Below are 21,431 nucleotides of genomic sequence, written 5' to 3'. Positions count from 1 at the left end.
AGCGAGTGTACCGTCAGGTACTACTAGTTCAGCAAGTGTACTATCAGGTACTACTAGCTGATCAAGTAGATCTAGTGGCTAAGCGAAAATATCATAATTTTAACTAAGTTTACCTATACCTCTTATGATGTGCTTATTGTATGTGATTATGTAAATGATGAAACCATGCTTGGTTAATAACATAATTGTGATGAATGTGAGTATGTTTGGTATTTATTTCATACATGATATGGTGAGTGTTATCGGTTATATGCATGGCATATGTGATAGGTGTAATTTCATGGATCTCATTGAAAGATTCTATTTTTTGTGATTTGTAGTGTAATGTATTAATGTTGGGGCTTTGAAATGAGAGATGATATTGACACTCTTAATAACCATCTAGTTTCAAGTAGAGAGGGTGGGGTATGTCGTGAAGAGTAACAAAAGGTTATTAGTCTAGTGGTTGTTTCTTGGCCATAGATGTTTGACAGATTAACCTTGGTGTGTGGTAGTTTAATGGTGCAATAGTTTGATGTGGATGAGTTTTTTCACCACACATAAGTACATATCCCCCAATAGTTTGACATAATAGATGTATCTGGATGATCAAGTCTAGAATGAATGATTGTATGTCTTAAAATTGATTTATTTATTTGTGTTGTATACTTACTTCTACAAAATTGATATATGTTTGATTTTGGTACATTAGCTTACCATTTCCTTTTTGTTTGCTTGTCTGTCTGTTTCTTCTTGTTTGCGATTATCAACTTAATAGTGTGAGCAGATGAAGACGTTCCAGTTGATCAAGTGCAAGACGAGAGTGGTGTCGAAGCTTAGAAATAAACAATTTTCGCTTTCAATTTCATCAGTCTTGGAAATTAGTATTATATTTTTATCTCCAATGTAATAAAACTCTTAGAGGTATAAGATCCTAATATGTATGTATATTTTTGATCTTATGGTTATGTATGAGATAATTGTAATAGTCTTATGTATCTTTTGTTTCAAAATTATTTATTATTTTAATCATATGAGATATTAGATTGAAAATCATAAATCGATATAAAAAATAATTAATGTTGAGGAAGTGGTATAGTAAGTTAGAATCTGAACTTTATATAACATAATAAATACCTTAAATTAGGACAAATTTATATACAATGGTGGTATTGTATGAGACTATGTAACTTTAATACTAGTTGCTGTGAATGGTTTGAAAGGAAAAAGAAAATAGAAGGAATTAAAAAAATTAAGAAATATTTACCTGATCAAAGACCTATTAAGGATTAAACACTCGTCATGCTATTGCTAATATATGTATTATAAACCTTGAAATATTCACACACAAAAATTATAAAATAATTATATTAAACATGATTGATAATTTTTTTACTAATTGATTATGACTACTATAATAAAATCTAATAGTAATAAGAATGGTTAAATATGTTTTTAGTTCCTATACTATCAAGCGAATTTGTTTTTAGTTCCTCTTTCAAATCAAAGTAAGGTACATTTTAGTCCTCCTCTTTCAAAAAAACCTTAATTTTTGGTCCTCCAAAACTAATTGCGGAAGGATAAAAAATTAACGTTTTTTTTTTAAATAGAAGGACTAAAATGTATCTTACTTTGAAAGTGGGACTAAAAACAAATTCGCTTGATAGTTTATGGACTAAAAACATATTTAACCCTAATAAGAATGACGACAACAACACTGATTTAAGTAAGGATCTCTGTGTAGGTTAAATATAATAAAATAATTGTAATTTTATTGACCGATATATTGAGTACAGGACTAGAGCCTTAAATACTAGTTGTGATAAAAATAAAATAAAACTGATAAATATTTAAGTAAAGTTTCAATAATTTACCAAATCATATATAATACATTTTTTATCATAACATATTTATTTATAAGATGTTCAAGTGTAATAAAATTTAAATATTATCTATTAAAATAATTGTAGATAAAATTGATAGGTGATATTTTAGTTGGAATTATTGAGGCTTACAAATCTACTATTGTGCTATTGTGACTTACATTATTACATAAACAGAAAAACATCTTTCTGTTAATGCTCTACATCTTTATTATTACATATAATTTATTTTATATAAAATTATCTATACTCAATGCAAAGGTGAATAGTAGATTTAATTATAAGGAAAATTCTAACTCCTAATTATATAGATAGAGATGTGAAGAATTTTAAAAAATAAAAATCCGGAAATAAATGTGGGTATCATTAATTTTAAATCAAGCATTAACTACAATGTAAATATTAATAATATTTATAAATGTGGGTATCATTAATTTTAAATCAAGCATTAACTACAATGTAAATATTAATAATATTTATAAATGTGGGTATCATTAATTTTAAAGCAAGCATTAACTACAATGTAAATCTTAATTAAATATTTATAAATGCGGGTATCATTAATTTTAATCAGCATTAATTACAAAGAAAATGTTAATTAAATATTTATCATCTTTCAAATTTTGATTCATTAAAACATATATTTTGGAAATTTAATTCTATGAACATGGTGCATATAGGCTAGCAAAGGGTTGCAATGAATGAGAGGGAGTTACTTTTATTATTTATTGAATAGGTAATCATAGTAATAAGACATAATTATATATGATAAAAAATTTAAGATATTTATTGATCATAAAAAAATAATATATTTTAGTTTTGAAAATATTAAACATTAATTAAAAAGTGTTAGTGCTGTAAATTATTTAACTAAATGAAAGTTAATAAATAAAAAAGTGATATGATAATATGAAACTCATACATCACACAATGGCTTTTTCAATAAAAATACTTAATAAAAATTATTATTAAGTAATATGTACATTAATCAACGTTTAAAAAGAATTAAGGTGACTAAAATTTTTATTTGTCTTAAATTTAATTTGAGTATTTTAAATTGAGCTTTTATTCATTTGTTTTGTTTATTAAATATTAAAAAAAAATTCAATTAAATATTTTTTTTATTAATTAATTTATGTAGTTATTATCTCGTCTCATTATCTTTATTATTTATCTTAATGCGTTAAAGAACGTTAAATTTGCAATTAATATAAAGTGATGTTGTAATTAATATTATACAGTAAATGATGTTTATGGAAAACATTTAGGATGAGAAGATATTATTTTCAACATTAAACTTTATTCATGAATGAATTAATTTGGTGGAGAATGATTGAATGAATTTGAAGGTAAATTTTTTTAGTCAGTCACATCAATCAAATTTTTCATTAATTCTTACAAATTTTACTTCCAAATCCACTCTTATTTACCCCAAAATCCACTCAAATAATAAACAAAAAATTTACCTTCAAATTCATTTAATCATATTCTCCCCCAAATCTATTTAAGTAAACAAAGCCTAACAGTGATAATAATTATAATCTTTTAATAATTATAAGTGATACTAAAAAAGTTGTCGATGTATTATTATCCAACTAATACGTCAAATAATTTATTATTTTATATTAATTATAATATCCTGTTATATTAATTAACTATAAAACTTTAGATTTCACAATAAATATATATATAAACATGTAAAATTATTTTATATTAACTATTTTGCAATACACAAATAATCACAATGACTAAAAAAGGAAAAAAAACATATATTTCAGTTAAAAAAAATTAAATAGCAAATATTCAATTCAAAATTTTAAAATTTTTAACTATTCATTAAATATATTTTTTTTAATAAAGTTTAAATTAAAAACATATGATAAACTTAAAATTTAATATTAAACCTAAAATTAATCACTCAAATTGTTAATCCATTTAATGAATGGATTTAAAACTCCTCTTTAGATATATTAATGACTTCAAAATATATAATAAAAAAAAAGTTAATATATATATAAAGAAATTATGTTATTATCTAATATAATGATTAATATTTTAAAGTAATATTCACTTTATAAATACTCATACTCATCCTATTTATAAAAATCTCCTATTTATAAAAATCTCAGCTCTCTTACTAATTTTAACGTCGTAAAGTCTTTTGAAAGGGGATTTCCTCTCTCAACATTAGAAGATTTAATTCCAGTCATCAAGAACATTTCACCTATTGCTAGGATTCTGCCACATGTCTACAAATATACGTTCAAGATCCATGTTTTAAAGCCGACCTTAAATGTATAGTGATTAATTCTAATGATGTCACTTGATGGACTTGGAATATAACAGTGGTACCAATAATGAAACATTCGATCCTTAAGTCTTCGTCAAGAACATTCAGTCATTTCTTTTATATCTCGATTGATGAACTTATGTTTCTACCAGATCTAATCGTGTCACATTTTCTAGGAGTAGAGATCAACGCAGTTTAAATAAATATTTATTTATTCTTTCACAGTTCTGATCCCAAATTTGTTGACCTCAACTCTTTTTATCATATCTAACATTTAGAGTCGAGATTAAACGTAATTTAAATATATTTTTTTTCTTTCACCTCTTTTAAAGATAAAGTTATGATAGAATTTTTCACTCCAAAAACAGATAATACTTTAAATATATAATAATTAATCCTAACAATCTCTACAAATTAAATTCAGAACAAATTCAAATTAATTTTTTAATGTAACGAATTTAAATATAAGTTTCAATCCGTTTAACTTTTTTCTTAACAGCCCCACTGACAAAGGATGCTATGAAATTTTAAGAGTTGGTGGGCCACGAGATTACTTCTTCAAATCCGAAATAAATTCATTTTCCTTCAATTTAAAAATCAGTATTCTTAGTAACCGTAATTTGGAAACTGTTTACTTTAATTTGTTTATAAATGCAATTAAATGGTTAGCTCATATGATTAATGATCCCAAGTTACTTTTTCAAACCGATTTCTATTTTGTATTTCTTTTATCACTAAAACGGCTTTGTTCATTCATTTTTATTATTTAGCCAGATGACTTTAACTACAACATTAATTCTTTTCATAATTACCCAAATAAAAAAAATAAAACTTTAACTTAAAAAGAAGAAAGAAATTCAAACTTACATTAACAGTTATAGAAAAAATATATATTTTTTCTAATATGATGAGAATTGATTCGAGATTCATTAAAAAGGAAAAAAAAATAAACGAAATAATTTTTTAGCTCATATGATTAATGATCCCAAGTTACTTTTTCAAACCCATTTCTCTTTTGTATTTCTTTTATCACTAAAACGCTTTGTTCATTCATTTTATTATTTAGCCAATAACTTTAACTACAACATCAATTCTTTTCATAATTACCCAAATAAAAAAAATAAACCTTTAACAGAAAAAGAAGAAGGAATTCAAAATTAGATTAAAAGTTATAGAAAAAATATACATTTTTTCTAATTTTACGAGAATTAATTTGAGATTCATTAAAAAGAAAAAAAAAAGAAGAAAGGAAGGGAGAAAAGTGTAAAAAGTTGTGTGATTTTTGTCTTCTAAGGAGTGATTAAAGCAAGCTTAGTCCAATTATTGAGAATCCCTAGGACGGTTTGTGAAGAAAGGTTGAGATTTGTGTGAAAGAGTCCTATCCTATGGATCTCATACCCAAACACACACAAACACCATAGGACCCTATCATCATCATTCTATAACTTGGTTTACTTTCTTCTCCAAAAAGCTCATCAAAAAGGCACTTTGCAATTTTCACAGTCACTCACAGGCTTTCTGGGGATACTGTGCAAATACCATCAGCCATCACAGTAAGAGTCAACCGACCCTTTTTGGATCCATCTATTTGTAAGGCTTCCAATAGTCCACACGTTACGTTTTATCTTCACCTTTTTCCTCTCTCTCTCTCTCTCTCTCTCTCATCATTCTCTGTACAATCTATAACCATTTTCATTTTCTTCAATCTTTCACCCTTTTCCTTAGCATAATAGTGTCATACTGTTATTCTATTACAAAAGTCAAACACAAAGCTTTTGATTAAAACCAGAGTGTCACTTTTTAAGAGCCTTCATAGATTAAATATAAACATGTTACTTGATTAAAACTATAATTAAAAACTGCATCTTTTTTTTTTATTTTGTTTTCTGTCTTTTTCCTTTTAGGCTTTACAAGAGTCAAGCATGCAAAGAATGAGGCACATACACGCAAAGACAGTAGGGTTCTTATATCCCTTTTCCATTTAACCCCAAGCCAATGGATTGAAGCTACAATTCAACTGTGTCGCCACAAAGTGCCACTCTCAAAGGGTCACTACTAAGAGAGGAATAGAGAAAGAAGAAGGAGGCTGCTGTAATAGCATAAGGGTTTCTAGGCTTCCTTTCTTTCTCTACAAATAATAGAAGAAAAGAAAAAGACAGCATTTTTTTTTCTTTCTGCTACAGAGAGAAAGCTGAGACATTGGGGTTTTATCCTTTTGTCTCCTCTATCTCTCTGTCTCTATTCTTTCCCCCTTTACCTTGAAAGTTTCTTCTTTGATCACTCTCCCAGAGTATATAAGTCTCTTTCTGACCGTCCCACTTCATCTTTTGAGTCTTTCTTGAGTTTCAAAATTCTGGGGTAGCTAATTGACGCCTGAATTCTCACTGATGAAGCAATTCGATGCTTAAGAAGAAGTGAGTTCGAGGGGTTTCAGGGTAAAAATTTTAGGCTTGTTGGGGTACTTCTGTTGAAGAGAAAAGTGGCTTCTTTGATGAGTTTTGGGGGTTTTCTTGAAAACAAATCAGGTAGTGGCGTAGCCAGACACGACCTTTCGGATATTCCTTACAGCAACGTTACCACCACCACCCATACCAACACCAACGAAGACGATAGAATGCCCTTTGGTGCAATCTCTCAGCCACGCCTGGTGACCACCACCACTCCAACCCTGGCCAAATCCATGTTCAACTCCCCAGGACTATCTCTGGCACTTGTGAGAGATCTCGTTACTTTACTTTAAAAACTAGCGTGTTGGTACCATGTTGTACTGTGTTTCCTAATTTCTTTTCCTTTCTTGTTTGCAAAAAATGAAACAAAAGCAGCAAACCAATATAGATGGACAAGAAGATGTGAATAGAATGGTCGAAAATAGCTTCGAACCAAACGGTTTGCGAAGAAGCAGAGAAGAAGAACATGAAAGCAGATCTGGCAGCGACAACATCGACGGCGCTTCCGGCGATGAACAAGATGCCGCCGACAACCCTCCCAGGAAAAAACGCTATCACCGACACACCCCTCAGCAGATACAAGAACTCGAAGCGTATTTTCATTTTCATTTTCTTTTTCATTTCACCATTCAATCCTTCTATTCTTCTTATTCTTTTTCTTCTTCACTCTTATGCATAGTAACATGCAATTCTATAAGCCTAATGGTTAACCTTGGTTCCAAAACAGTTTCTTACTTCCTAAACACGTTGTACGTGTATGTTATTTGTGATTTGAATGGTGGATGATTTTTTTTGAATTTTTTTTAATGGGGTTCAGGTTGTTCAAGGAGTGTCCTCATCCAGATGAGAAGCAAAGACTCGAACTTAGCAAGAGACTGTGCTTGGAAACTCGACAGGTGAAGTTTTGGTTCCAAAACCGGAGAACCCAAATGAAGGTGTGGCACGCTTCAAACTCTCACAAAGTCACTTTCACACTCCTTTTCTTCCTTTTTGAGGTTTCTGATGCAGTTTGAAACTTTTGCCTTCTTACGTACGGTTGTACCAGACCCAGTTGGAGCGGCACGAGAACACTTTGCTAAGGCAAGAGAACGACAAGCTGAGAGCGGAGAACATGTCTATCAGGGACGCAATGAGGAACCCCATGTGCTCCAATTGCGGTGGCCCTGCCATCATCGGCGAGATTTCGCTGGAGGAGCAGCACCTTCGGATTGAGAACGCCCGGTTGAAGGACGAGCTCGATCGCGTGTGTGCACTCACGGGCAAGTTTCTGGGTCGCCCCGTTTCTTCGTTACCGAATTCAAGTTTGGAGCTTGGCGTTGGGGGGAACGGATTTGGTGGAATGAGCATAGGCACTACATTGCCTTTGGGACAAGATTTTGGAATGGGAATGTCGATGTCTGTGTCTAACAACCCTTTGGCTATGGTGTCTCCCACTAGTACCCGACCAACTTCTGTTGTGGGTGGGTTTGATAGGTCCATGGAAAGGTCCATGTTTCTTGAGCTTGCTTTGGCTGCCATGGATGAGTTGGTGAAGATGGCTCAAACTGGGGAGCCTCTTTGGGTGAGGAATGTTGAAGGTGGGAGGGAAATCATGAACCATGAGGAGTACGCGAGAACCTTCACTCCTTGTATTGGTTTGAGACCAAATGGGTTTGTGTCCGAAGCCTCTAGGGAAAATGGCATGGTCATCATTAACAGTTTGGCACTTGTTGAGACTCTCATGGACGCGGTAAGCCAATTGAAATTTCATCTCACTAAACTCCAATTTTAATTAGAAAATAGTGTGTGAAGCACGTAAAACTTGGCCTAAACTTAGAAAATGGTGAAACGCTGAAAATGCACCTAGAAATGCATGACTGAATTGCATTTTGCCTCAACAGAATCGATGGGCAGAAATGTTTCCTTGTATCATTGCAAGAACCTCCACTACTGAGGTGATATCTAACGGGATAAATGGATCAAGAAATGGAGCACTTCAATTAGTAAGTTTGGTTTATGTTGTTTCAAGTTCTTTTTAATTTCTTGGTGAAGGGAAATGGGGTGTGATTTTGGTTTCTGACCCTTTAAATCTGGTGCTCAGATGCATGCCGAACTTCAAGTTCTTTCGCCTTTGGTTCCTGTTCGTGAGGTCAATTTCCTAAGGTTTTGCAAGCAGCACGCAGAAGGGGTTTGGGCAGTGGTCGATGTGTCCATCAGAGAAAGTTCAGGAGCACCATCCACTTTTGTCAACTGTAGGAGGCTTCCTTCTGGTTGTGTTGTGCAAGACATGCCCAATGGTTACTCCAAGGTAAACTGAAACACTCTTTCTAGTTTTTAGTGTGGGATCATTCTATTCTAACTCCTACTCCCTAGTACAAAAGAGTAATGATTATACTACTATATCCTCCTTAGCATAAAAGGGTTAGAAGAAAGGAGGGTTTTTTACAATAATTGACTGCTAAAATATTATTATGTGCTTTTCTTCAGAATCCTAATCTTTGAGGACTGCAAAAATGATTTATATTCCTCCTAGAAACTATTGACCATGCAGCCACTGTTATTACCAAAATATACACTAGTATTTAATAGCTTTCATTTTTATATTGAATTTATTATGACTTCCGAAGTGGGTATCTTTCCCTTTGGTTTTTAATCACATTTGTTCATGGAAGTTACTGGTCGTTGGAGCCAAGTACAGAATATTCAAGAGAAACAAAACACCATGCCAAGGAATCACGGGGCTTTGCTTTTCGAAGCTTTTTATGAGCTCCTGTTTCGAAGTAACTTGGCTAGTCTAGTGACTACTCTCTATATAACTATTCTGTCAGTGATGATTTTCACACAAAATTCATTTCATTTTTTCCAAAAGTTTACATAATATCATTGCAGCAGAGTCGGATCTCAATTTAACAATTATATTCCAATGTGGAGTTTTCAACGTTTGATCTTCAATCCCATAGACTCCTTTGACAAAATAATCAATTTATAAATATCTCAACTATCAATAAAGTACTAAAGGTATTTTAATCGAAACATGCACACATCAGCTGATAATTTTTTAATCTATGCATAGATTCCTCATAAGATAACAGTGTTAGTTTTGGAATAGAGAGTATTTCCTGTGTGGTATAAAATTCAAATCAATCCATTAATTTATTCACAAAAATCTCCATCACTTAAATTTATGCCATCTTGAAGACATTAATAAGATATCCATTTGTATGAAATCGGCCATATGATCTTGCACGCACTTTCTGATTCTATAAAAAATACATATGATGTTTCTATTCCAATCTTTGACACCACACAATAAGTATCTTTGTAGCATTATTTAATTCACGAGATCGAATGTGGCCTAGTTCCAGACCTATGATCGGATAGGGCTGTTACATATAATATTGAATGAAAACCCTTGGAGTAAAAAATCAGAGACTGAGTACTTTGTCTGTTTCCTCTGAGTTTTTGTTTGGTTGTAAATCTCGATGCTCACAGTACCCCATTGCTCCTGTAAATACTGCATCTTGACTTTATATAGTACCAATATTTTATGTACTTGTCGAGGTCCATGAGAGATACCTATGTCTGTTGCTGAGCCCAGTCTTCAGGCTTTTCTAAGATTTGCTTTTACACATTTTTTTATATACTGTCGCCATAAACAAACATACATACATAACCTTATTTTATTATGCATACACTTCAATTAGTCAACACGATGAACTTAATTAATTAATTAAGAGAACAGTGGTTTTGAAATAATTTTGTGACATGCATGAATTTTGACATGGTTGGTTGCATGTGGCTTGAAGGTGACATGGGTGGAGCACGCAGAATACGATGAGAGCCAAATTCACCAGGTTTATAGACCATCGTTGAACTCAGGCATGGGGTTCGGTGCTCAGCGTTGGGTGGCTACCCTTCAACGGCAATGCGAGTGTCTTGCGATCTTAATGTCCTCAGCAGCACCCTCTCGAGACCATTCAGGTATTTTGATATGGGCATTCTAAAAGATCAATATTTTTTTACATGACAAATGTTTTGTTGTTAAGATTCATGATTTTGATGGTGGGTGCAGCAATAACAGCGGGGGGGAGGCGGAGCATGGTGAAGCTGGCGCAGCGAATGACCAACAACTTCTGCGCCGGAGTGTGTGCCTCCACGGTGCACAAGTGGAACAAGCTCAACCCCGGGAACGTGGATGAGGACGTGAGGGTGATGACAAGGAAGAGCGTGGATGATCCCGGCGAGCCGCCGGGGATTGTGCTGAGCGCCGCCACCTCCGTTTGGCTCCCGGTGTCGCCGCAGAGGCTCTTTGACTTCCTTCGGGACGAGCGCCTCCGAAGCGAGTGGGACATACTCTCCAACGGCGGGCCCATGCAGGAGATGGCCCACATCGCCAAGGGCCAAGACCACGGCAACTGCGTCTCTCTCCTCCGAGCCAGTGTATGCTTCTTCTCACTCCTATCATTTTCGTTACAAAGTTTTTTTTTTTTTCGTGATTTTAGATGTGTGAATGCTTTTGCGATAATTTCTTTGTTAGGGCATGCAAAGTTTGTGTTAATGTTTTTGTTTTCATTAGTGTTTGGATTGGAAATGGCGTTGGTTGTCGTTTAGTTTTTGGATGAGAGCTGCTGAAACTTTGAGAAGGACAACGATGGAAGTTTTGGAAGTATCAATGGAGGCAGATTTTGATGAATCACTAAAATAAAAAAAGTCAAAATATAAGACGTCTGTTTCTGACTTCTTGTTTTTTATTCAATTTTTAAAAAAATAAACATGAAAATTTTAAAAAGTGAAAATAAAAAATTTAGATTCAGGTTTGACCAGCCTCTGGAAAATGACAACACACTAGTTATATTATTTCACTTTGAACTGGGTTTTATTTAATTAGTGTTTTTTTTCTTCTTGTGTTGCAGGCCATAAACTCCAGCCAGAGCAGCATGCTGATATTACAGGAGACATGCATAGACGAGGCAGGGTCGCTTGTGGTGTACGCGCCGGTGGATATTCCGGCCATGCATGTCGTTATGAACGGTGGTGATTCAGCTTATGTGGCACTGTTGCCATCGGGATTTGCTATTGTTCCTGATGGACCCGGGTCTCGTGGGTCACAGAATGGGCCTACTGCCGCAACAAACGGTGGTGATAATGGTGTGGCACGCGTGAGTGGGTCCCTTTTAACGGTTGCGTTTCAGATCCTTGTGAATAGTCTTCCTACAGCCAAGCTCACAGTAGAGTCCGTGGAAACCGTGAACAACCTCATATCATGCACCGTTCAAAAAATCAAAGCTGCTCTGCACTGCGAAAGTTAACCATCACCATCACGTGATTGATCATGTCATTGTCATCCCTAAGTCACGTGAGTGTGTTTTTTTTTTCTTTTTCCTCATTTGTTGAGATTTTGAAGGTTTAGACATTGAAACATGTAATGGGTGGGGCGCGTGTGAATGACGGATGGTTGTTTGAGTCAAGAACGAACCGCGCATGGAAAAAGAGAAAAAGCTCCTTGCATGGTGATAAGGATCCGAAACTGGTAGGATGAGGTTCCTTAGCACAAGGCAAGGGTCGTGGTTCGGGTATTGACTCGGGTCGACCTTTTTGTTTGCTCGAGTAGAAGAAAGAATAGAGAATGGAAAAACAGAAACATAAAAATAAAAGGTTTTGTTAGTATTTATTAGTTAAAATATTATTGTGGAGTTTTTAGATTGATGTATGGCATGGAAAAGTTTTTCCTTGAATATCGATTGGTAGGATGTATTTAATCCATGATTTTGGTTAATATTGGGAAATGAGTTTTTAAGTATTTTTATTTTGTAAATATTTTTATAATATGTGATGAGATAAATAGGTATAAAAATGGTGGTGGAGGAGAGTGAGAGTGTCTGGTATGCATTAAATGAGTGTGCAGAAGGTGTTGGAGGAAGCGTTGGCATCATTAAATGCAAAGGTTATGGCAGTTTGTTGATTCATCCAATAACCATCTTACACGACCACCTTAGTTAGGAGCATTATCTGACAGTGAAACAACAGTGGGGATTTTCAAGATAACGCCGTTTTGGCACCATCATCCACCCGTTTGATTTGATGTTAATCCGTTACCACTGTGCCTACCATACCATCGTCATCATACATACTATTGCCTATACCTGTACCTTTCCCTTTCCCTATTTCATTTCTAGTTAATTTCCTCCCATCATTTCAATACAGACTTAATAGTTTTTTTTTTTAAATTTAAATATTACTTTTTTTATTCAGTTTTTATTTTATTTGAAAAATTAATATCATCTATTTAAATTAGTGTTGGTATTATTGGAAAAATAATTGCATCAGCAATTTTAGATTTCTTTAATTTTCACTCTTTTTGTTTTTACCTATCTTTACAATTGTCTTAGGTAAAAACAGCAAATAAAAATAAAGAAGTGGAGTCTACCAAATAGTATGAAAATACTAATTTAATCATGAATGATAATTTAATTAAACAGCCATATTATATTTTATAGAAAAAGTTTCTTTACTCTTTCTAAAAATACATTCCTTTAGCATTATTTTTTAATAATAGAATAATATATATTATAATTTTAAATTAAAAATAATATAAATATGATTAAAATATTATTATTTTAGAGTGTTAAATGAGTGTAATAAATTATATTGAATAAACTTTTCAAATAATGGTCTAAAAATCATATTAATTGTTTCAATATAATGTTTATGTTCTCAAATCAAGTTTTTTTTATTAAATAATATTGTTAATGTGTGTCGACATAGTGTACGATTTTGAATTTAGAATGTTATAATTTTGTTCATCTTAAATAATTAGAATAATATATATTTAAATTATTACTGTTTCAACTTCTAAACTATGGAAGTCTATTAAGTATACCTAAACAATTATAATCTTTTAATAAATTATATGATACAAGATTCTTTGAGTTTAATAACTAGTCTTCTTTTTTAATCTAAATATATATACAACAATAATAAACAAATATAAATCATCCATAGAACTATTTTAAGAATCTAAACCCATAATGAAAAATAGAGACATGCAATGAGAGTTTGAGGTAAGGCATTGAAATCAATCATCCTTTTTGCCTGTATTAGAAAATGACATGTGATTAAAAGCTCATCCCTTTTTGTCTGTATCAGAAAATGACATGTGATTAAAATCTCACCCATATCTTATTTTTTAATTTTGTTTTCTACAACCAACCTTTTTTAATTAGAGAAACAACAAAAGGAAAAAATATTATTTAACTTGCGTAAGAAGAGTGTAAATTAAATCAATAACAGGAAAATATATATTAATTTTGGTGTAGGTTTGCATGAATGGTTCTATGAATAAGATTGATTGATTAAGGTATAATTCAATCAAAGGTGTAAGTATTTTTAAATAAAAGGAAATTATTTTATCACTATTAACTAAAGTTTTTTTTTATTTAACAATAAATGATGAGTTCAACAATTATATATTGTATTCTTAACCCAATAATTGCTAGAAGAGGAATTGTCACAGTAACTATTAAGGAAACATTGTTGTTATATTTATTAGATGAGTTAAACTATTTCTATTTCTAGTAGTAAACACTTTATTCAATACATTTAACATTAAATATACATATTTAAAATTGTATGTACAAATTATATTTAAAGTCAAACTAGATAAAGCCAATGCTATGATAACAGAACAATTGAAAGTGAAAAAACAAAAAACTAACTTTCAGAAGCTTTCACTATTTGATTGTATGCAGTCAACTAAATTTTAAATATTTAATGGAATAATTAAATAAATGAAAATTGAAAAGCAAAATAGTAAAATATACTTTCAAAAAAGTTTAGTCACAAAATTTATAAAATAGTAATAATTAAGTATAAAATGTACAACATGAATATCTTTTAGGATAATGATACTTTGACAACATTTTTTTGACAACATTTTAACACTGTCTACGTGTCATTCTGTGATTGGTCCAAAATTATTTCACAATCAATAATAATAATCATAAACACCAATATAGACCAATCACAGAATGACACGTATACAGTGTTAAAATATTGTCAAAAAAATGTTGTCAAAGTATCATTATCCTATCTTTTATTAGTAGGAAAGATATTAATAACACATTATGAGACATACAATTATGACACTGCTGTTTCGCTACTCTTATGACTAAGGTTGACAAATGTTGCTTAATGATACCATATATAGAGTTATAATAATCATTACAAAGGAAGTGTTCAAGAAATTAACATAGAATAGAGGTATACAATAGTGTGAATTGGTTCTAACATACAAATAGAGAGAGAAAATGTTGTTATTCTATCATAAATATATATACTTTAAATATTTAAATGAAATGCTATCCTAATTGATTGGATTTAAATATGATGTAGACCACACACATGCAACTTATCTTCCTCAATTAATGTCACAAAATTTTAAAAATTGCATTTATATAAACAATAATTTTCTTCTCAAAGAAAAAAACAAACACACTAATTTAAAACCCATTTCACAATAAATAGATGATGACGTCATTAAAAGATTTTCACGTGATAAATAAAAAAACCTTTAATAATAAAAAATTATATCAATTTTAAACGTTTTAGAATTAAAATAACACCATTAAAATCAACTGTTATATATGATTATTTATAAAGTATGATAATAATCCTCCGTGCGTGCGTGAATAAGGGAATTTTAAAAATTTAAACATGATGAAATATTATCTATTTTTAAAATATAACTTTTTCTCATTTGGTTCAAATCCGATAAAAACAAGGGGATTTTAAACATTTTAGCATGAGATTAAAATTTGTAAGAAGTGGTAAAATAGAATATGATATGACCTAAGTTATTGAAAGTAGAAGAAGATTTGATTTTGGGGTTTTTAATCAGAGCCTTTGAATGTAAATGTTGAAAGAAAGGATGAATAGAGGGGATATTGTGGTATATAGTTTGGAAGAATATGAAATGGTTACTGTGTTGTGAACAGTGTGAAGTTTGGAAGATTAGAATGATTAGGGAAGTTGGAAAGCGAGTGATGGTGTGAAGAAATTGAGATGTTGGATGTGTGTATGATATTTGGTAATAATGTGAAGAATGGATATGAGTGTATATCTTAAGAGTGAGGATGAATGTGTGGGTAAAAAGCTCTTTTGGCCACTTCTAATGCACCTACTCATGCAACTTTCAATTGCTTTCAATCAATGCCAATATTATTGCAGACATTTCACCACAATCCCAGACCTCACACACTCCCAATTCCAACATTTCATTCTATGCCTCTCCCCATCAAGCTTCAATTCAACCAAACTTTTCTCACCATGTGTCACAAGGTATACATATATACAATCTCACCCATTTCAAAATATACATCTGCTTACCACTCACTAGTGCAGAAACGGTTTTTCACGTCCCCGAATAGACGTCCGTCCAACGAATCCCCAACGTATATAATTGACCGGTGGCATAATAGTAAATAAGTGGAACTATAGACGTCCGTCCTAGGTCGAGACGGACGTTTATAACATTATAGACGTCCGTCACAGGGACGGACGTTTTAAAGGCTGCCGTTGTCAATCTCTGAACGTCCGTCCTGGGTCGAGCTGGACGTTTATAACATTATAGACGTCCGTCACAGGGACGGACGTTTTAAAGGCTGCCGTTGGCAATCACTGAACGTCCGTCCTGGGTCGAGCTGGACGTTTATAACATTATAGACGTCCGTCACAGGGACGGACGTTTTAAAGGCTGCCGTTGTCAATCTCTGAACGTCCGTCCTGGGTCGAGCTGGACGTTTATCACATTATAGACGTCCGTCATAGGGGGGACGGACGTTTGAGAGGCTGCCGTTGTCAATCTCTGAACGTCCGTCCTGGGTCGAGCTAGACGTTTATCACATTATAGACGTCCGTTTTGAGGGGCGCGGACGGCTATAATATTATAGACGTCCGCGCCCCCCAGAACGGACGTTTAGTGGACTTTAAGTAATTATTACCCCAGCCACTCTGTCAGTCCTCTGAACGTCCGTTCTGAGGGGCGCGGACGTCTAAAATATTATAGACGTCCGCGCCCCTCAGAACGGAGGTTCAGAGGACTGACATGGGTAGTTGAATCGTTTAGGTTTTCATCAGAATTATAGACGTCCGTCTTGGGACGGACGTTGATAAAATTATAGACGTCAGCGCCATCTGAACGGACGTGTAAAGCCCCGCGAAATTCAATTTTAAATTCATTACAACGTCATATTAGTGGTGGGCCGGACGTCTATAATATTATAGACGTCCGGCCCACGTGGGACGGACGTCTATGATCATTAAAATGGAAAGCGCGAACCGAGACCATTCACTGTTCGTCTTCTTCCCCGCCGTTCGCGACTCTGCTGCTGCGCCATTGATATTCGAGGTTGGTTTTCTCACTTTTGGACCGTTTAAAATTACATTTAATCCGATTACATTGCTCTGTGATGAAATGTCTTTGATTTGAACCGATTAAAAATTGTTTTGGGTCCGTTTTTTTGCAGATTCTTGCGTGTTCTTGGGCGACTTCCTTGACTCTTTTTGGACTGCGTGTTAGGCCGTTTACTCCTCCACTTCCCTCCTTCTCATTTGGAATCTACTTTTCAGGTTAGCTTGTTGGTTGAAAATTTTGTGTATGCATGTATGTGGATTTTGTGTATGGACGTTTTTTACTATAATGTGTATTAGTTATGTTATTGTGTTAAACGATTAATGCGAAATGTGTATTAGTGTATGGATGTTTTTGACTGTTAAATTTTGTGTATGCATGTATGTGTTATTGTGTATTAGTTATTGCCATACATTGAGTGACACTTAGTTCCCGTTTGAAATTTAAGACAAACGATTAATCTTTTAATCGTTTGTGTTAAATTTTGAATTGTCCGATTGGACAGTTTGAGAAAATTAATTTTCATAATTTGCAATACCATGACAACTGGAGTTTAAGGATAAGATTGATGAAATTTCGGTTCAGTACTTGTGTTGTTCTCCGGATGCATATTTGATTGTGGTCATCGTTGACTACTCTCATTTCGTGTATTTTGGAGACCAATGCGAAATGCTGCCGAAATTGTATCAATTTTATGACGTAGACTTCAATGCACGTGGCTGAGCAAATTATGAAAATTAATTTTTTTGAATGGGTAGGGCCTAACCTTGTGAGAGTTAAAACACTTGAACTGATGATTTTACGAACATAGTATGGATCGAAGATGGATGAACGAACGTCGCATGAGTGAAGAATATGACAAGGGTGTTTCGCAGTTCTTGCAATACGTTGAACAAAATGCTAAGTCTGTCAACGGGACATATTTTTGTCCTTGTGTGCGTTGTCTTAATCAAATACGCCAAGACTTAGGCAATGTGCGTGACCATCTATTCATGTACGGCATAATGAGGACTTATACCGTTTGGACTTGGCATGGAGAAGTACTTGAGCAGCCTACCACGTCACGAGGAACAAATTATGTGGAAGAATGGATGAGTGACCATTTAGAGGACATGATACGTGATGTCGGTGAAGATAATTTTGGAAGGGCTAATTTGTATGATACTCTTATTAATGATTCAGAGCAACCGTTGTTCCCAGGATGCTCAAACTTTACACGCTTGTCTTCAACTTTAAAGTTGTTTAGTTTAAAAGCAAGGAATGGATGGACCGATAAAAGTTTCACCGAGTTGTTGGAGTTGTTGAAGGAGATGCTTCCAGAAAATAATACTCTACCTATTCGTAATTACGAGGCCAAAAAAATTTTATGTCCAATGGGTCTTGAATATCAAAAGATACATGCTTGTCCTAATGATTGTGTTTTGTACACAAAGGAGTTTGCTTCGTTAAACTATTGTCCAACATGTGGTTTATCCCGTTTTAAAAAGAAATCTGACAGAGTCACTGGTAATGAAGGTAATGATGGTGCACCTGGTAAGGTGATGTGGTATTTGCCTATAATACCTAGGTTCAAACGTATGTTCTCTGTTAAAGAAGATGCAAAGAACCTTAAATGGCACTCTGACGAAAGAAAGTGCGATAATCTTCTTCGACACCCTGCTGATTCTCCACAATGGAAAAAGATTGATGACAAATTCCCTGAATTTGGTGCAGATCCAAGAAACTTAAGGCTTGCACTTGCAACTGATGGTATGAATCCTTATGGAAACTTAAGTAGCAAACACAGTTCGTGGCCAGTTATGTTGATGATTTACAATCTTTCTCCTTCGTTGTGCATGAAGAGAAAATATGTGATGTTGACCATGATGATATCGGGTCCTAGACAACCTGGAAATGACATTGATGTTTACTTAGCACCTTTAATTGATGATTTGAAATTGTTGTGGGAAGAAGGCATCGACGTGTTTGATTCACATGTTCAGGAACAGTTCCGTTTGCGTGCAATGTTGTTTTGCACTATAAATGATTTCCCAGCATATGGAAACTTGAGCGGTTATAGTGTTAAAGGTCATTTTGCATGTCCCATATGTGAAGAAAACACTAGTTACCTTCAGTTGAAGCATGGTCAGAAGACAGTATATACAAGACATCGAAAATTTCTTCCTCGTAATCATCCTTATCGTAGATTGAAAAAAGCATTTAATGGAAGTGTTGAGGATGAGGTTGTGTGCAGACCCCGGAATGGTCAAGAGGTGTACAACGAAGTCAAAAACATTGACATTGTGTTTGGAAAACATCATAAAAGTACCTCTGCAAAGACCATTTGGAAGAAAACATCATAAAAGCACCTCGTGTCAGCACTAGAGGATCATGCTCTGCTGTAGAACCCAATGAGTATAGCGGTCAATATGAGCTGTTGGTTGATGGGGATCCCCCACGCATTGTGGCTGTCGGACGAGTGCTTGAGGGAGGGGAGACCATTCATGGTGTTGCCATATTACCCCAGCACGTGCGTGTGACCATTGACGAGGTTCGGGATCCCCAGGCTCAGGTGCCTGTACCCACTCCAGAAATTAACTTTGTGGGGGAGGCCATAGGAACATTTATTGCCTGGCCTAGAGCATTGATCATGTCCCACATCTCGACTCCACAGGTATAATGTCTTTTTCCTTAGTATTTCTATGTTAATTGTCTTCATATAATTGTTTATAAAGCTTTGACGTAAATTCTTATCTTCAGTTCACACGTCCTCAGAAGCAGCCAATTCATGATACAGTCATACATGAAGATGATGACATGGCTGAAGCAGAGGATGATCCTATATCAAAGTTAGTGACAAAATTACCCAGATTGAAGAAAGCATCATTAGAACTATACTGGGATTTGAGGGTATTTGGTCTTCCCCCACATGTGCCAGTTTATATCACATTTTCTGATGCATTGGAGGTGATTGAGGGAGACAGGATGTTGAATATTTCCATCATTCAGTTGTGGTGCATGTAAGTTAGTCAATTTGGTCTTTGATATTACTTTTATTTACATTCTTATATAGTTTCTAACGACTTAACTTTGTTGTTTTAGGTACATGGACACAATCGTTGTAGACCAAGGTCGGTCTTCCATGTACGGATTTGTTGAACCTCAGACCATTCAACCGTCTGGTAACACACTTCAAAACAGACAACATTATTTGCAAACATGGATGGATGAGTCCAAAAGAGACATATACCTTGTGCCATACATTGACGGGTACGTGTTTTTATATGTGGTCAGTTTATTATTATAGTTTCCTTAATTAGTTGAATAACTATTTGTCCTTCGTGATAGGTCTCACTGGCAGCTGATGGTTATCATTCCCAAACAATGTAAAATTATATGGTTTTGTTCGTTGCACAGGAAGATGAAAAATGACTTGAGAACCATGCTTCAAGGGTAAGTGTTTCTCCAAAAAATGACTTCAATTTGATGTTAACCTTCAACTTTTATGATAAAATAGTCATATTAATTATACTTTGTGTTTTCAATCTGTACAGAGTTATTGGTAAATCTCGTGGTCAATTGGTTCAAATTTTGTATCCAAAGGTTGTAAGTCATTTATAGTTTCTAATTCATTTATGTTATTGAATGATCTAAATTTTTAACTATTTAGTTTGTTATTTTAGTGTAACCAGCAGGTAGATTCATGGGAATGTGGCTTCTATGTGATGTGTTGGATTAAGACCATCATTCGAGCTGTCATTACAGATGACTGGAATGAGGTAATGATGTATACCTTCAATACATTACAAATTAAAATCATCTTCAACTATATATGAAACAATAATGAATCTTTCTTGAATTTTGCAGCGCTTCAAGACTACATCGCCTATTGCAGAGGACACAATTAACCAGATAAGGCAGGAGTGGACCGCTTATCTTTTACAAAGATGGAGTTAGGAATAGTTATATTTCTTCTTGATTGAACATTGTTTGGTTTTAGTTTTATTTTTATGTTAATAGTTTGGTAGTGGATTGAACATTAAGTAGAATTTTGTTTATATAAAACGCATATTTATGTTATTGGAGAATTGTTCTGGGACATTTTTCTGTTTTTCAGGTGTGGTTCTATTGAGAAAACAAACAAATTTTTTAAAAAAAAAACGCCCCCTAGACGTCTGTTAGTGTACAGTCGGACGTCTATAGACGTCCGTCTGTGCACATACGGACGTCCCACCCCCAGCGCTACACCAAAATAACTCAGCGAGGATGACGTCCGTCTTCAGACAGCAGCGGACGTTTATGTGGACGTCCGTCCTGATGCAGCGGACGTTTATATAAACGTCCGTCCTCAGGCCACGGACGTTTCTATAAACGTCCGTCCTGATGCAGCGGACGTTTATATAAACGTCCATCCTCAGGCAGAGCGGACGTTCACATAGACGTCCGTCCTCAGGAAGAGCGGACGT

At 33.9% G+C, this 21,431-nt stretch overlaps 3 protein-coding genes across 6 annotated transcripts; all 3 read left to right on the top strand.

The window, feature by feature from the left end:
- Positions 1-5,565: 5,565 nt before the first annotated feature.
- On the top strand, positions 5,566-12,364 carry LOC108347471 (homeobox-leucine zipper protein ANTHOCYANINLESS 2). 4 transcript variants are annotated; one of them, XM_017586735.2, is made up of 10 exons: positions 5,566-5,705; positions 6,057-6,865; positions 6,972-7,192; positions 7,417-7,534; positions 7,645-8,328; positions 8,480-8,581; positions 8,680-8,886; positions 10,385-10,559; positions 10,651-11,018; positions 11,492-12,364. In XM_017586735.2, the coding sequence occupies exons 2-10, from the start codon at positions 6,644-6,646 to the stop codon at positions 11,885-11,887; spliced, it is 2,493 nt and encodes an 830-aa protein (XP_017442224.2). In that variant the 5' UTR covers positions 5,566-5,705; positions 6,057-6,643; the 3' UTR covers positions 11,888-12,364. The 4 variants fall into 4 exon arrangements, with proteins under 4 accessions (XP_017442224.2, XP_017442223.2, XP_017442222.2 ...); XM_017586734.2 differs by having other exon boundaries at positions 5,571-5,742; XM_017586733.2 differs by having other exon boundaries at positions 5,571-6,865.
- A 4,541-nt stretch (positions 12,365-16,905) lies between these two features.
- Positions 16,906-21,082, top strand: LOC128194047 (uncharacterized). Its single transcript, XM_052868628.1, has 6 exons — positions 16,906-16,983; positions 17,102-17,204; positions 20,314-20,418; positions 20,520-20,568; positions 20,649-20,744; positions 20,833-21,082. The coding sequence occupies exons 3-6, from the start codon at positions 20,330-20,332 to the stop codon at positions 20,920-20,922; spliced, it is 324 nt and encodes a 107-aa protein (XP_052724588.1). The 5' UTR covers positions 16,906-16,983; positions 17,102-17,204; positions 20,314-20,329; the 3' UTR covers positions 20,923-21,082.
- On the top strand, positions 19,707-20,307 carry LOC128194046 (uncharacterized). Its single transcript, XM_052868627.1, has 2 exons — positions 19,707-19,985; positions 20,068-20,307. Exons 1-2 carry the CDS (start codon positions 19,783-19,785, stop codon positions 20,270-20,272), a joined length of 408 nt encoding a protein of 135 aa, XP_052724587.1. The 5' UTR covers positions 19,707-19,782; the 3' UTR covers positions 20,273-20,307.
- Positions 21,083-21,431: the final 349 nt, after the last annotated feature.

This window comes from Vigna angularis, chromosome 9, assembly GCF_016808095.1.
Source record: "Vigna angularis cultivar LongXiaoDou No.4 chromosome 9, ASM1680809v1, whole genome shotgun sequence".
NCBI lineage: Eukaryota > Viridiplantae > Streptophyta > Magnoliopsida > Fabales > Fabaceae > Vigna > Vigna angularis.
This window is presented reverse-complemented; position numbering and strand designations above follow the sequence as displayed.

Coding starts and splice junctions, on each gene's coding strand:
- LOC108347471 (XM_017586735.2), top strand. CDS start 6,644: ATGAGTTTTGGGGGTTTTCTTGAAAACAAATCAGGTAGTGGCGTAGCC. Junction 8,329..8,479: donor TTGAGACTCTCATGGACGCG/GTAAGCCAATTG, acceptor TTGCCTCAACAG/AATCGATGGGCAGAAATGTT. Junction 8,887..10,384: donor TGCCCAATGGTTACTCCAAG/GTAAACTGAAAC, acceptor TGTGGCTTGAAG/GTGACATGGGTGGAGCACGC.
- LOC128194046 (XM_052868627.1), top strand. CDS start 19,783: ATGGCTGAAGCAGAGGATGATCCTATATCAAAGTTAGTGACAAAATTA. Junction 19,986..20,067: donor ATCATTCAGTTGTGGTGCAT/GTAAGTTAGTCA, acceptor TTGTTGTTTTAG/GTACATGGACACAATCGTTG.
- LOC128194047 (XM_052868628.1), top strand. CDS start 20,330: ATGGTTATCATTCCCAAACAATGTAAAATTATATGGTTTTGTTCGTTG. Junction 20,419..20,519: donor TTGAGAACCATGCTTCAAGG/GTAAGTGTTTCT, acceptor CAATCTGTACAG/AGTTATTGGTAAATCTCGTG. Junction 20,745..20,832: donor TTACAGATGACTGGAATGAG/GTAATGATGTAT, acceptor TGAATTTTGCAG/CGCTTCAAGACTACATCGCC.